At 38.0% G+C, this 14,556-nt stretch overlaps 1 protein-coding gene across 3 annotated transcripts in view; it reads right to left on the reverse strand.

Annotated features, from left to right (window-relative positions):
• Positions 1 to 14,556, reverse strand: part of ZSCAN12 (zinc finger and SCAN domain containing 12) — a 61,024-nt gene that overhangs the window by 29,979 nt on the left and 16,489 nt on the right. For all 3 annotated transcript variants that reach the window (XM_021937062.2, XM_021937061.2, XM_021937063.2), the window contains exons 5-7: positions 13,547 to 14,055; positions 11,733 to 12,313; positions 6,595 to 6,946 (exon numbers count right to left, since the gene is read on the reverse strand). Coding sequence is in view for 1 of the 3 variants with exons in the window: in XM_021937063.2 (XP_021792755.1) it covers positions 13,935 to 14,055 (121 nt within the window). In the remaining 2 variants the exon portion in view is untranslated. The remainder of the gene's footprint in view (positions 1 to 6,594; positions 6,947 to 11,732; positions 12,314 to 13,546; positions 14,056 to 14,556) is intronic.

Genomic DNA, 14,556 nt, shown 5'->3' on the forward strand with positions numbered 1-14,556 from the left:
TCTCACTATGTTGCCCAGGCTGGTCTCGACATCCTGGGCAATCCTCCTGCCTCACCCTCTCAAAGCTCTAGAATTACAGGTGTGAGCCACCATGCCCAGCCCAAATTTCATTCTTTAATGTTTTCCTGTTGCTACTCTTTAAGAAAAAACTTACCTATTCAGACAGTGTGAAAATCAGTCATCAAGTCAGAATAAAATGATAAATATTCTAATGCTCCATATCTTAGTTCTCTCCATTTAGTTCTCTTGGGCCTAACCAATGCCTGCTAAAACAACAGACACTATCCTGCCCCACCCTACTACCCAGCATACACTGTATAGTAAACTGCAGCAAAACTTATTCCTGCTAAGTTCATACTTTCTCCTGATGAATGGATTCACACCAAATATTTAAAACGAGTATCACTTATGGTCAGAACCCCATTATTAGTGTCTGACGTCTTGGTCTTCTTATACATTGATTCCCAAATCGCCTGTGTGGTAACAGCATCTCAGTTTTTCATGACGACTATTTTAACCATAAATTTAACTCCTCAGGCTATCTACTTTTTTGTTAAACACACTGTGTAGATCATCTTTTTTTTTTTCTTCTCATCATGATAGTCAAAATTTTAGTCTTGTGAATTCAAGTGAGAAAATGTTTAGTCAGCATTATACAAGTAGTATTTATTATGTATACATTCAGTGGAGTTGTTTCTACAAAAGTATTTTGGAATGACTATTCTGCTGCAAACTTTTGTGTAAGTGCTTCACCTTATTCCTACAATAAGGAGAAGTGCACTAACAAAATGAACAATGCAGCAAGGGCTTCAGTCGCAGCTCAGGTCTTATCAAACACCAGAGAACCCATAATGGGAGAAGCCTTATGAGTGTGACAACTGTGGAAAGACAGTTCCTTTTTTGTTAGTATCACTTCTCCTTATTGTAGAAATATGCTTTCATTGTTGGATCTACTCACATTTCTCACTCGATTTCTGGCACCAGCAATCTCTTCCATATTTACAATATCAGTCAAAAACTCGGGAATTCAAACATAACAAGATTTTTCTGGTCACCTTTAATGGTTAATGACTTGGGCATTGTGATATATTATCTCCTGCTGTATTTTGTTTAGTAGAAATGGAATCATCATCCAAAATCCTTTATAGAAATATCCAAGTCCCTGTTTTTATGCTGGTTTCCAAGGCTTGGTCCTTCAAGGTTTTCAGGGATCTAGGGGACACAAGTCTGACAAATCCTAGTGTAAATTATTTGTATTATAGTAATAAACCATATGGTTACTTCGTTTGAGTGGATTCTTAAATTGAGAAAAATGCATTGCATGATTTCTAAACTTCCTAAACATACATTAGGATTCTCCAGAGAAATAGAACCGATGGGATCTGTGTGTACATATGTATGTATATGTATGTATGTGTATGCATATATATTTGTATTTATAATATTGGTTTATATATATATTATACACACTATATATGTGTTTGTATATATATTTTATTTATTGGCAAGAATTGGTTCATATGATTATGGAGTCTGAGAAGTCCTAGGTTCTCCTATCTGCAAACTAGAGAACTAGCGGAGCCAGTGGCGTGAGCGCCAGTCCAAAGACCAGCAGGTTCAAGACCCAGGAAGAGCCAGTGTTCTAGTTTGAGTCTGAAGGCCAGAAAAGACTGATGTCCCAGTTCAAGATGGGCAGGAGGAATACCCCTTGAGGGAGCATCATCTTTTTTGTTTTCTTCCTGTCTTCAACTAATCAGATGGGGGCCACCCACATTAGTGGGGGCAGTCTGCCTTACCTAGTCCACTGATGCAATGATTCATCACATTCAAATTCAAACACTCAGAATTATGTTTGACCAAATATCTGGGCACTTTGTGGTTTGGTCAAGTTGACATATAAAACTGGCCATCACAATGCTATAGTTTCAACATTAAAACTACAGTATAGTATTACAGTTTCAGTAAAGCATTAAAACATTTAATCCGTGCTTCCCCCTTTTGTCAATTCTTCCAATTGGCAGTAGGAGCCTGGGAAATAATGTTTGTAGCCTCCCTACCCCACTTATGGGTCAGGATAGGAAATGGCTGGTATGAGGCAGGCTGAGGGACAAGATAAACAACTAGATCACCATTGTATCCTCAGCATCTAGCAGAGTTCCTGATAAATGAATGATTCTGAAAATTGGCTGGTTCTACTTGTTCTTTTGTATTATTAACATAACATAAAATCTCCTGACACTGAGTGCTAGAGATCAAAGTATTCACATTCATATTTCCAGATATAAAAGTCTTCCCTTATTTCTAAAGAAATTATGTGTTTATAACCATTCATTCAGTAAACCTGATTGTGTTAGGTCAGGTGCTAAGGAATCAAAGATGAACAAGACATTATCTCTGCCCCCAGAGAACATAAGACCTAAATCATCTTCTGTCTTACAAGCTATTTTGTCCATTTCTGTTCTCACTTTTGTGCCGGCTTAATAGTTCTTCCTTCAGGGGAATGACTGCACCAATGGCTGCCCTGGCAACTTGCATCTCTTCATATGAGCCATATATACCAGGATTTAACACCAGCTGATCTAAGCCTTATAATTCACCTAGAACATGAGTGCATGGTAGGTTGTGTGAGGAGCTGATACAATGCCATTTCTCACACACTTCCCTACCTACCATGGAGGCTGTCCTGAGACAGTTTGCTCTGATGAGGAATGAGGCTTTCTACCTCTCCCTATTTAAGGTATAACTGCAAGCTATAAACTGCTTATCTGCAGAACAACATCAGGTTCTCAGCAACAAAATGTTTCACCATATGTGTTGCAGTCACATGACCTCTTCTGATGCCATCTTGTGGGGAAAAGACATACAGAACTGAACTGTTTTAATCCAGAAAGGGCTTATTTCTTTTCTGATCAAATACAGTCATGCACTGCATAATGACACTTCGCTCAATGATAATTTGGTCAATAACAGACCACATCTACAAAAGTGGTCCCGTAAGATAATAATGACAGGCTAGGTGTGGTGGCTCATGTTTGTAATCCCAGCACTTTGGGAGGCCAAGGTGGGAGGATTTCTGAAGGCCATGAGTTTGAGACTAGCCTGGGAAACAGCGAGACTCCATCTCTAACAAATACAAAAGTTAGCTGGGTGTGGTGGCATGCACCTGTAGTCCTAGCTACTTGGGTGGCTGAGGTGGGAGAATTACTTGAGCCCAGGAATTCAAGGTTACAGTGAGCTATGATTATGCCACTGCACTCCAGCCTAGGTGGCAAAGCAAAACATTGTCACACAAAAAAAGATTATAATAATATTTTTACTGTCCTTTTCTATGTTTAGATACGCAAATACCATTGGGTTACAATTCAGTATGGTAACATGCTCCACAGGTTTGTAACCTAGGAGTAACAGCCTAAGTTTGTGTAAGTACACTCTGTGATGTTCACACAATGACAGAATTGTCTAATGATGCATTTCTCAAAACATAACCACTTTCATTAAGTGACACATGACTATATGCTAGCCTTTCCTTGACAAATTGGTGCCAAACACGGGGCTGGTAACATTACAATGCCCTTTCAGAAGACAGACAGATGTGCTGCCACAGGACTGGATAGGACACATGACAAGATTTCCCAGGATCTGGTAGCACATGTTCTTGCCTAAGTGGTGGGCAAGAAGGAAGGAGTAAGAGTCTTCCCATTGTATTAATAGCTATACTGCGTTGGCTAGATTATAGGATGTGAATAGACTCCCCAGGACCCAGTATCATATGCCACCTGCTGATGAATGTTTAGAGGTTAAGTTACTTTAGGTAACTTATGCCTTAGTTGTTATTAAAAGTTTGTTGCAAGCCAAGCATGGTAGCTCATGCCTATAATCCCAACACTTTGGAAGGCCCACAGTGTATGGCTTGAGCCAAGGCGTTCAAGACCAGCCTGGGCAACACAACAAGACCTTGTCTCTACAAAAAATTTCAAGAATTAAAAAAATTAGCTGTGCATGGTGGCAGATGCCCATGGTCTCAGCTACTCAGGAGGCTGAGGTGGGAGGATCCCTTGAGCCCAGGAAGTCTAGGCTGCAGTGAGCTGAGCTGTGATGGTGACACTGCACTCCAGCCTAGGCGATAGAGCAAGACCCTGTCTCAAAAAAAAAAAAGTTTGTCATGACTGAGTGGATGATTTAAAAATGAAAGTGCAAATCTGTGCTTACCAGTGTGGAACAGGTCTTCTTGTGCTCCCTTGATTTCTCTCTGGCCTATATCCAAACCTCAGTTTTTTAAGGAAAGAAGATTCTCTGGTGATCCAGCTAACTCTGCATGATGGACTCCTCCACATTACTTGGCACTCTGTGAGCTCCCGGCCAACAGTCTATGTGCTCTCCTGACAGTTGCTGTTGTAACCTTTTACATGTCTGCACAAAACTTCTTTATCTGTTATTTTTTTTTAAGTGTCTGCATTCAGCTGATAAAGAGTTTGGGGAAAACTTGCAATGAAGAGAAAAAAGTTAAGCAACCTTGTGAGTGAGGGTGCCTGGAAGATGTTATTCACTGGGGCATAAAATGGCCCAGTGAATGACACAAATAGCTGCCCATTGTTGGGCACTCTTCAGCAAAATGTTTGTTCATGATTTTTGCCCATACCTAGTTAAATTGTTTGCTGTTTAACGGTTGAGATTTGGTGAATTCTTTTTATATTCTAGTTACAAGTCCTCTGTCAAAGACTTGTTTTGCAAACATTTTTCCCTATCTGTAGCTTGTCATCTTTTTTTTTTTTTTTTTTTTTTTTTTGAGACAAAGTTTCGCTTTGTCGCCAGGCTGGAGTGCAGCGGCATGATCTTGGCTCACTGCAACCTCTGCCTCCCGGGTTCAGGCGATTCTCCTGCCTCAGCCTCCCAAGTAGCTGGGACTACAGGTGCGCACCACCACACACAGCTAATTTTTGTATTTTTGTAGAGACGGGGTTTCACCATGTTGGCCAGGCTGGTCTTGATCTCCTGACCTCGTCATCCACCAGCTTCAGCCTCCCAAAGTGTTGGGATTACAGGTGTGAGCCACTGTCCCCAGCCATCTTTTCATCTTTTTAACAGGGTCTTTCAGAACATAAATTTTACATTTTGATAAATACTAAATCATAAACATTTCCTTTAATGAATTATGCTTTTGATGTCCATTTTAAGAATCTTTGCCTAGCCCTAGGCTCTGATGTTTCTAAGAGGTCTAAAGTTTTAGGTATTATTTTAGCCCATGATCCATTTTGAGTTTGTTGTTGTTGTTGTTTGGTTTACGGATGTTCAGTGCTCTATCAACATTGTCTGAAAAAGCTATCCTTCCTCCATCCAATGACTTCTGCACCTTTGTCAAGAATTAGGCATTTCTGTTTGGATCTATTTCTAGGTCCTCCATTAAACTATATGTCTGTCCCTCTATAATATCCAACTCTCTTGATCACTGTAGGTTTATAGTATACCTTGACATCAGGTATGGTGATTCTTCTCACTTTATTCTTTTTCAAAATTTAGTTATTAGTCCTTTGCTTTTCCATGCAAATTTTAGGATACATTTATATGTACAAAAATTTTTGCTGAGATTCTGATAGGATTTGTGTCAAACCTATAAACATAGGGAGAATCGACATCTTTACCATGTTGTATCTTCTAATCCACAAACATGTCTCTCCATTTATTCAGATTTCTTTCTTCAGCATTTTATCAGCATACAGATCCTGTAAATGTTTGTCAGACTTCTACATATTTCATTATCTTTGCAGTGATTACAAATGGCTTTGCATTTTAAATGTCAATGTCCAAATGTTCATTATTAGTACATAAAAATAGGATTGTTATTTGCATGTTGATTTTGTATCTTGCAACCTTGCTGAATTCATTTACTAGTTCTAGCTATATTTTGTACTAGATTCAAAATTGTAATAGATTATTTGGAATATTCTATGCACACAATTATTTAATCTGCAAATAGGAGCAGGTTTGTCTCCAATTTGTATTTTGGTTTCTTTTGTGTGTGTACACAAAATCTACAAACAATCTGTATGCTTTTAATCATTTTTTACCTATTGCATTGGCTTGTATTTTCAATATTATGTTGAATAAGAGTGATGAGAGTGGACATTCTTGCCTTGATCCCAATGTTATGGTTAAAGCATAGTCTTTTACTGTTAAGTATGAAATTATCTGTGAATGTTTTGTAGACATTCTTTATGAAGTGGGAAGTTTCTATTTCTAGTGGGCTGTAAGTTTCTGTCATGAATGGGTGTTGGATTTGTCAAATGCTTTTTCTGTGCCAATTGTATGGTTATACAGTATTTCTGTTTTATATATATATATATATGTTGATGTGATGAAATACAGTTTAATTTTTAAATATTGAAACAACCTTTTGTACTGGAAAAAAAATCCCCCTTAGTCATGGTGTATACTTCTTTTTATAAATACCTAGATTCAATTTGCTAATATTTTGTTGAGAACTTTTGCATCTAAGTTCATGAAGGATACGAGATTATAATTTTCTTTATTCATGCTGCCTTTGTCTCCTTATGGTATCACAGTAATTCTAACCTTATAAAATGAGTTGGAACTTACACTTTTCTCTTCTATTTTCTGGAACAGATTTTGTAAAATTGGTGCTAATTCTTCTTCACATGTCTGGTAGAATTCTCCAGTGAAGGCATCTGGGCCTGAAGATTTGGAAACTTTTAGATTATGAATTCAATTTCTTTAATGATTATAAGACTACTCAAACTATTTGTTTCATCTCGGCCACTTGGACTTTTTGAAGAAGAGATTTATTTCTTCTAAGTTGTCAAAGTTATTAGTGCAAATTTTCGAATCTACCTTTATGATCCTTCAAACGGATGCAGCATCCCTTGTCTCATTCCTGTTATTGGGGATTTGGTCTTTCTTTTTATCTTTGCCAGTCTTGCTAGAGGCTTACCTGTTTTATCGATTAAAATATTTTTTGTTTATTTTGACACAATGTAATTTTACATATTTATGGAGTACAATTTGACATTTTGATAAATATGTTGTATTATGATCCAGTCAGTGTAGTGTATCCATCATTTCATGCATTTATGACTTCTCTGTGGTAAGAATATTCAAAAGCCTCCATTCTTGCTATTTTGTAATATACAGTGTTTTACCATTAACCACAGTCACCCTACTGTGCAATAGAACCCCAGAGTTTATTCCTCCTATCTAATTGTAACTTTGTGCCTGTTGACCATCTCCAGTTTCTGGTAACCTGCTGTTCTGCTCTCTGGTTCTACCATATAAACTTTAATAGCTTTTCTTGTTTCAACTATTTTCTCTGTTGTTATCCTGTTAATTTAATTGGTTTGTTATCTCTGTTATTTCCTTCTTTCTGCTGCCTTAGGTTTGCTTTGCTCTTGATCTTTCAGTTTCTTGAGGTAGGAACTTAATTATTGATTTCAGACTATTCCTCTTTTCTAATATAAGCAGTCAGAGCTCTAACTTTCCCTGTCAGCATTCTTTAGCTATGTCTTATATATTATGCTAAGTTGTATTTTTATTCAGGCCTATGTTTAATTTTTTTCCCCCTTGAGACATATTCCTTGACTTAGGCATTATTCAGAACTGTTTCATTTAGTCCCAAATGTTTAGAGGTTCTCCTGTTGTCTGTTATTTTTAGTTTGGTTCCATTGTGGACAGAGAATATACTCTATACGAATTCAGTCTTGAAAATTTGGTTAGGTTTCTTTTATGGCCTAGTATGTAGTCATTATTTGTGAATGTTCTGTGGATATTTAAAGAAAAAATGTATTCTGCTATTGTTGGATGGAATTATTTGACAAGTATTTTAAAGCAGTCACCATAAAAATACTTCAGGAAGCATTTAGTTAAATGTTTGCAAAAAAAGTCTCAGCAAAGAAATAGTCTCAGCAAAAACTAGAAGATATTTTCAAAGAAGTGCAAATAGAAATTTTATAACTGAAAAATCAAATTACTGAAATAACTCCCTGGGTAGAATCAACTGCAGCACTTTTGAGTTGCAGGCTTCTCTAGCACTCAGATCATGCAGTCTCCACTGTCACTACAAGATATATGAGGCAGAAACAAAAATATAAAAATAAAAACACCAAGGGTATTCACCTCTGGGTCTTTCTCTGCATCCTGAGGGTCCTAAATGCCTTTTTCCCTCCAACTTGCAGTGTCTTCTTGTTTGTTTTATATATAATGCCTAAGGGTTTTAGCTGTACTTAGTGGGAGAAATAAGGAGAAGTGTATCTGCTCCATCTTGTCAGGAACTGGATGCCCATACATTATTTTTCATTTGTTCATTGGTCAACTGGCCTACATCTCTTACAATGTAGATTCTTTGTGAAAACTAGAAATTTTGCATGTTTTATTTTCCACTTTAATAACAATACCTACATTTTCTGGCACGTAAGTATTTGTTGAATGAGTAAATCAGGTAATTCAGATTGGGTAGCTGCTGAAATGATAGGAATTTTTGTTATGTGGCTGATAAATTGTTATTATAGACATACATCAGATAATGAGAGTGACTGAACTTGGCCAGTTACGCTTTTCTAGAGTTAATAAGAAACAGGAAAGTAAGTTAAAGATATTAAATAATTACATATATTTTATTTTATTATTATTTTTTTGAGACAGAATCTCACTCTTGTCACCCAGGTTGGAGTGCAGGGGCTTGATCTTGGCTCACTGCAACCTCCGCCTCCTGGGCTCAAGTGATTCTCCTGCCTTAGCCTCCAAAGTAGCTGGGATTACAAGCCCTCACCACCATGGCAGACTAATTTTTGTATTTTTAGTAGAGATGGGGTTTCACCATGTTGGCCAGGCTGGTCTTGAACTCCTAACCTCAGGTGATCTGCCTGCCTTGGCCTCCCAAAGTGCTGGGATTACAGGCATGAGCCACTGTGCCCAGCCTTAAATAATTATATTTTAACAGGCACAATATTTCAAAAATAGGGTAGAGGAAGATAACCTCAGTCCTGTGGTAAAATGGTTGGGAACTCTTCTACCATTTCTGAAGACTGTTTATATCTTAAGTGACTAACTTGTACAGAATTCTCATGAGAAAAAATTAAAATCAGTATATTTGAGGACATAGAGATATTATGTAGATTATTTTACTAGCATAATATTGAACTGGAAACAAAAACAGATTAGAATATCTAAATAAAATTAGACTAAGTAGCTATTATGAATCTTCAGTGTTACCTTCATTAAAGTAGGAGTTCAATAACAATTCCAATTACAAAATAAGTTGACCAAATAACTCAATTGAATAAGATATATACATCAGATTGGGGTGAAAGCAAAAGCTTCTAAGAATAGATAAATTCGGAGCCCATGATAAAAGAAAATAAAAGGACCAATGTAGGAAATACAAGCCAATAAACTGTAAATATTTCACACTCCTGTAGTGCAAATACCTGGCAAGAGACCTGGTACTTAGCTGATAAAATTATTGCAAAAGCAAGCTGGGTGTGGTGGCTCACGCCTGTAATCCCAGCACTTTGGGAGCCCGAGGTGGCCAGATCACGAGGTCAAGAGATCGAGACCATCCTGGCCAACACAGTGAAACCCCGTCTCTACTACAAATACAAAAATTAACTGGATGTGGTAGTGCGTGCCTGTAGTCCCAGCCACTTGGGAGGCTGAGGTAGGAGAATCACTCGAACCCGGGAGGCAGAGGTTGCAGTGAGCCAAGGTTATGCCACTGCACTCCAGCCTGGCAACAGAGTGAGACTCTGTCTCAAAAAAAAAAAAAAACAAGAATTATTTATACATCCAACAACATGGACGAATGTTGAAATCATTATGCTGAATAAAAGAAGCAAGACCCCCCTGAAACAGAACATTCTGTATGAGTCCATTTATATAAAATTCCAGAAAATGCAAACTAAATTAGCAATAGAAGGCAGAACAGAGGTTGCCTGGAGAGGGGTAGAAGAGTGCAGGTAAAGGTGGGAGAAATTATCATGAGATATGAGGAAGCTTTTTTGGGTGACATATTGATGGTGGTGACTGTTTCACAGGTGTAAACATGTTAGAACTTATCAAGCTGCACACTTATGCAGTTCACTACATATCAATTTCCTCCGATAAAGCTGTTTAAAAAGTCATAAGGAAGCCAGATATGGTAGCTCATGCCTGTAATCGCAGTACTTTGGAAGTCTAAGGCAGGAGAATCGCTTGAGGCCAGGAGTTTTGGACCAGTGTGAACAACAGAGACCCTGTTTCTACAAAAACAAACACAAAAATTAGCTGGGTGTGGTGGTGTGTGCCTGTAGTCCCAGCTACTTGGGAGACTGAGGTGAAGGATTCCTTGAGCCCAGGAGTTCAAGGCTGCAGTGTGCTATGATTGCACCATTGCACTCCAGCCTGGATAAAAGAGCAAGACCCTGTCTCTAAAAAAATAAAATAAATAAAATTTGTTTTAAAAGTCATTAGGTTACATTGCATATTCTAGGCAAATAAATTTGAAAGTCTTGATGAAATGGATAATTTCCAAGGCAAATAAAGATTACCAAAATGGAACCCATTATAAATAGAAAGCCTGAATGGATAATTTTCATAGAATAGAGGAAGTTACCACGAAATTATCCCACAAAAAAAGCATATGACCCAGAGTTTCACATCAGAATCTATCCTTCAAAGACTAGCTAGTTCCAATGCTTCGTAAATTGTTCTAGAGCATTAAAAATGAACACAGACTTAAGTTATTTTTATGATGCAAGTAAAAGAGTATACTTACAAAGAAAAGGAATAACAGGCTGGGTGTGGTGGCTCACACCTGTAATCCCAACACTTTGGGAGGCCAAAATGGGTAGATCACGAGGTCAGGAGTTCGAGACCAGCCTGGCCAACATGGCGAAACCCCGTCTCTACTAAAAACACAAAAATTAGCTGGGCGTGGTGGCAAGCACTTGTAAACCCAGCTACTCGGGAGACTGAGGCAGGAGAATTGCTTGAATCAGGGAGGTGGAGGTTGCAGCGAGCTGAGATCATGCCGCTGCACTCCAGCCTGGGCGACAAGAGCAAGACTCCACCTCAAAAAAATAAAGAAAGAAAGAAAATAAAGAAGCCAAAGCTGGAAAAATATACTGTCTGAAGGGACACCTACATGGTCTTGTGTTGGAGAATAAAAAGGTAGTCCCAAATTTATAGAAATGCCCAGCAATTTCATAATATAGTTCCTTTCACTACATTTACTGAAACACGATATATGTGATTTTTGTGTCCTAGGGTACCTATACAAGCCTACTCAGCCCATAAAGAAAATAATATATATATTTTTACAACAAACAGTAGACGATAATACTACTGTGTATACTTGCTGAATGAATTAAAGATATGAGATGAGACTAGAGCAGGCATGAAGAAAAAATACCTGTCCCCCAAAACAGAGATAATCATCCAGGAGACAGATCACAAATCCAAAGATGCAACTTATTTCAAAAGTCCTGGTTGCTTACACATATAGATCTCTCTGGAAGGGAAAACTAACTTGTACCATTTCCTTTTCTTGATCTAAGAAACTCATTTAATGTTTTTACTGGCTAAAATGAGCAATTTAGACTACCCATTCTCCATACAACTTGCCCACTTACATTAATTATATTAACTTTTCAATACTGTGGAGACTCCCTTGTTGAGGTCTGATCTCTGTCTATACAAGTTCCCACAATCCTCTCATTTATAAGAGCCTCTAATATGAATTCACTCACTGATTTTTCCAAGCCTTTTCCACACTCATCACACTGGCAGGGTTTCCCTTTAGTGTGAATTGTCCAATGCTGAAGAAAGCATCTCTACATTCATCACGTTTATGGTGCGGATTCTTTGGTGCACAGTCAGTTCTGGCTTCTGGGTGAAGGTCTTCCTACATTCTTCACACAAGTTTGTATAAGGTTTCCTTGCTGAACAAAGGCCTCCTCAGTTATCATATTTATGCAGTCTCTCTCTCATGTGGATTCTTTGATGTCAAATAAGGCCATGTGGCTGAAAACTTTCCCACATTTCTTATGCTGACAGCATTTTTCCTGTGGTGGTTCTTCTGCGGGAAAAGAGGGTTCCACTACAAGCAAAAGCCTTTCAAAACTTGTTGATTGCAGAGATTGCAAAGATATTCTCTTCATCGTGGACTACATGATGCTGACTAATGATGCACCAGAAACTAAAGCTTTTACTACACTTATTGCATTGATGTTGCAGTTCTACAGACATTCCCCCTAATAAAATTCAGCATCTCCAGATTTTTTTTTTTGTTTTGGAGCCAAGTCCTTAGTTTCCTTCTCAGTAACACCATCTAAAATAAAATGCACAGATAATTCAAATGTCAGTTGTCTCTTCTGAAATGAAATTTATGATAGGGTACAGTGATTAAAAATAAAACCCACTTTTACCTAAAGTGCATGCCTTTTCTAAGTCTCTAAACAAGCATCTCATTTTTGTGAAGGCACGTGGCAGGGTAGGAGTAGAGGGGTCCAATTTGGGTGAGAAGAGACAGCTAGGCAGAAAGAAACTGGAAATGCATGGAAGACTTTTCACAAAATGTGAAATAAAAGAAATCAGGAAAGCGTAATCAAAAAAGTTAAGAGAAGATCAGTTTGAATCCAAAGCTGAGAAACAAGGAATATCATGAAACCAAGAGAAAGTTTAATTTGTTAAGGACAGTTAAAAGGACTATTTCTACTCACCGATAAGTATCTTGGCTACTACTATAGACCTACAAAATGTTCAATAAATATTTGTTGAGTGGATCAGTAAACAATGGGATATGATCAAAGTTAACTTGAAACAATAGCTAAATCAGTTTCAAAATACATACTAATCTGATGTGGGGAAATCAATAAACTGGAAAATTTACAGTGGGGTAATAGCTTTTCTAGGTAATATTCATGTCTAAAATGTAAGAAAGCAACATTTTGAAGTTAAAGGAGTTAAGTGAGTCAAAAAACAAAACCCCAAGCCCCTACAAATATGGTTGAGATTTTCTACTTAAAGAATCAGGTAGACAATGAGAAGGAGATGAGTAGAGACAAGGTTTCTGGGGAGAGGATGCTACTAAAAGTTCTAAAAGCTTCCCCTGTGAGGCTCTCTTCTTCTTTCTCTCCAGAGATGCTCTCTCATCAACTTTCCATATCAAAAGGCAATAACACTGAGAGGTAAACTAAGATAGGATCTTAGGTTTGATCTGAAACCTTTGATTCCAAGGTACTATCTTGACCAAAAGCATATCTTGTTCTATCTTTTAGCCTAAGACCCAAAGGCAATGTGATAAAGTTGGTCTTGGGAAATGGAATTAGAAGCTAACCCCTAACTTAAAACACCCAACAAACAAAAAACCCAATATAGAAAGAGAAGGTCCCAGAGATGCACCTAAACAGCAGGAGGATTAAAGCCTGCTATTTATGGGAAATGCTGGGTTATGGTTCCAGAGACATCTGGTGGATCTTAAAGTTCAGGTTTGCTGCTTTCTATGCTATTCCCAAAGCCTTTTGCTAGTCCAGCTATAAGTGATCCTTCCAACCTTTCCCACCTGTGGTTTGTCCTTCATTCAAGCTGTCTCTTCAACTTTTCCAGCATCATCGATTGCCTCCTCTCCACATTCTGGATGACATAATCCTACCTATATCTGCAGCTTCACAAGTAGGAGTTAGGACCTGTTCCAGCACCTGTTTCATAATATGTATTTCTGGTCTCAGGAACTACTGGCAAAGCTTCCTAAGTCTTCTGACAGCTCTGTGAAGTCCAAGTGGCTTTTTCCAATGCTGGCAAACCTTCCCAAGTCCTCTGACAGCTCTGTAAAGTCCAGGTAGCTATCTCCAGATAGTAACAATTTGAAGTTTGAGGAAAGACCTGTGATTTCTTTGCCAGCCTGATTCTTTGTTCTAGGCACAGCCTTCTTCCTTTACCATCAGTCACTATTAGAGATCTTTCCTGCAACAAGATTGCCATTCTGGAATGAGAGAGCTCAGGAGAAGATTCACTCCAGCTTGGGGTTCAGAATGATTTTTCAGAAGTATTTCCTTGTAGCTGGTCTTCCTCCTGAGACATAAAATAACAATGTTAACAGAAGCTAAATTTTGTTTACCTCTTTAGCCAAGAACTCACTCATCTGAACAAGGCACTGAAAGAAAACGGAACTCTGTCAGGAAGGTAAATAAATTAGGAAAGAAGAGTGACTGCAAATTATTAGCTAGCCCCATGCTAGCCTTTTACTCTCTAAAAGTTTTTATTAATAAAACTTTAAAGATCATGACCCTCTTCCCTTGGCTCCCCCCCCCCCCCCCCCTTCAAAATATCCCGTATAAAAGGCAGAGATAAGAACATCGGAAATGAAAAATAACAACAGCTAATATTTACTTAAAATGCGCCATGCATGCAGCCATTTAAGTAGACACTTATAATCTCACTGACAGATGAATAAAACTGAGGCACACAGAAGTTAAGTAATTTGCTCAAAGTCACACAACAGCTAGGTGGATTCTGTCTTTTCTTGTATTCAGCGTCGATCTTGGGAAAATCATGAATCACATCATTTCCCCA

The sequence above is a fragment of the Papio anubis genome, chromosome 6 (genome assembly GCF_008728515.1).
Source record: "Papio anubis isolate 15944 chromosome 6, Panubis1.0, whole genome shotgun sequence".
Classification (NCBI taxonomy): Eukaryota; Metazoa; Chordata; class Mammalia; order Primates; family Cercopithecidae; genus Papio; species Papio anubis.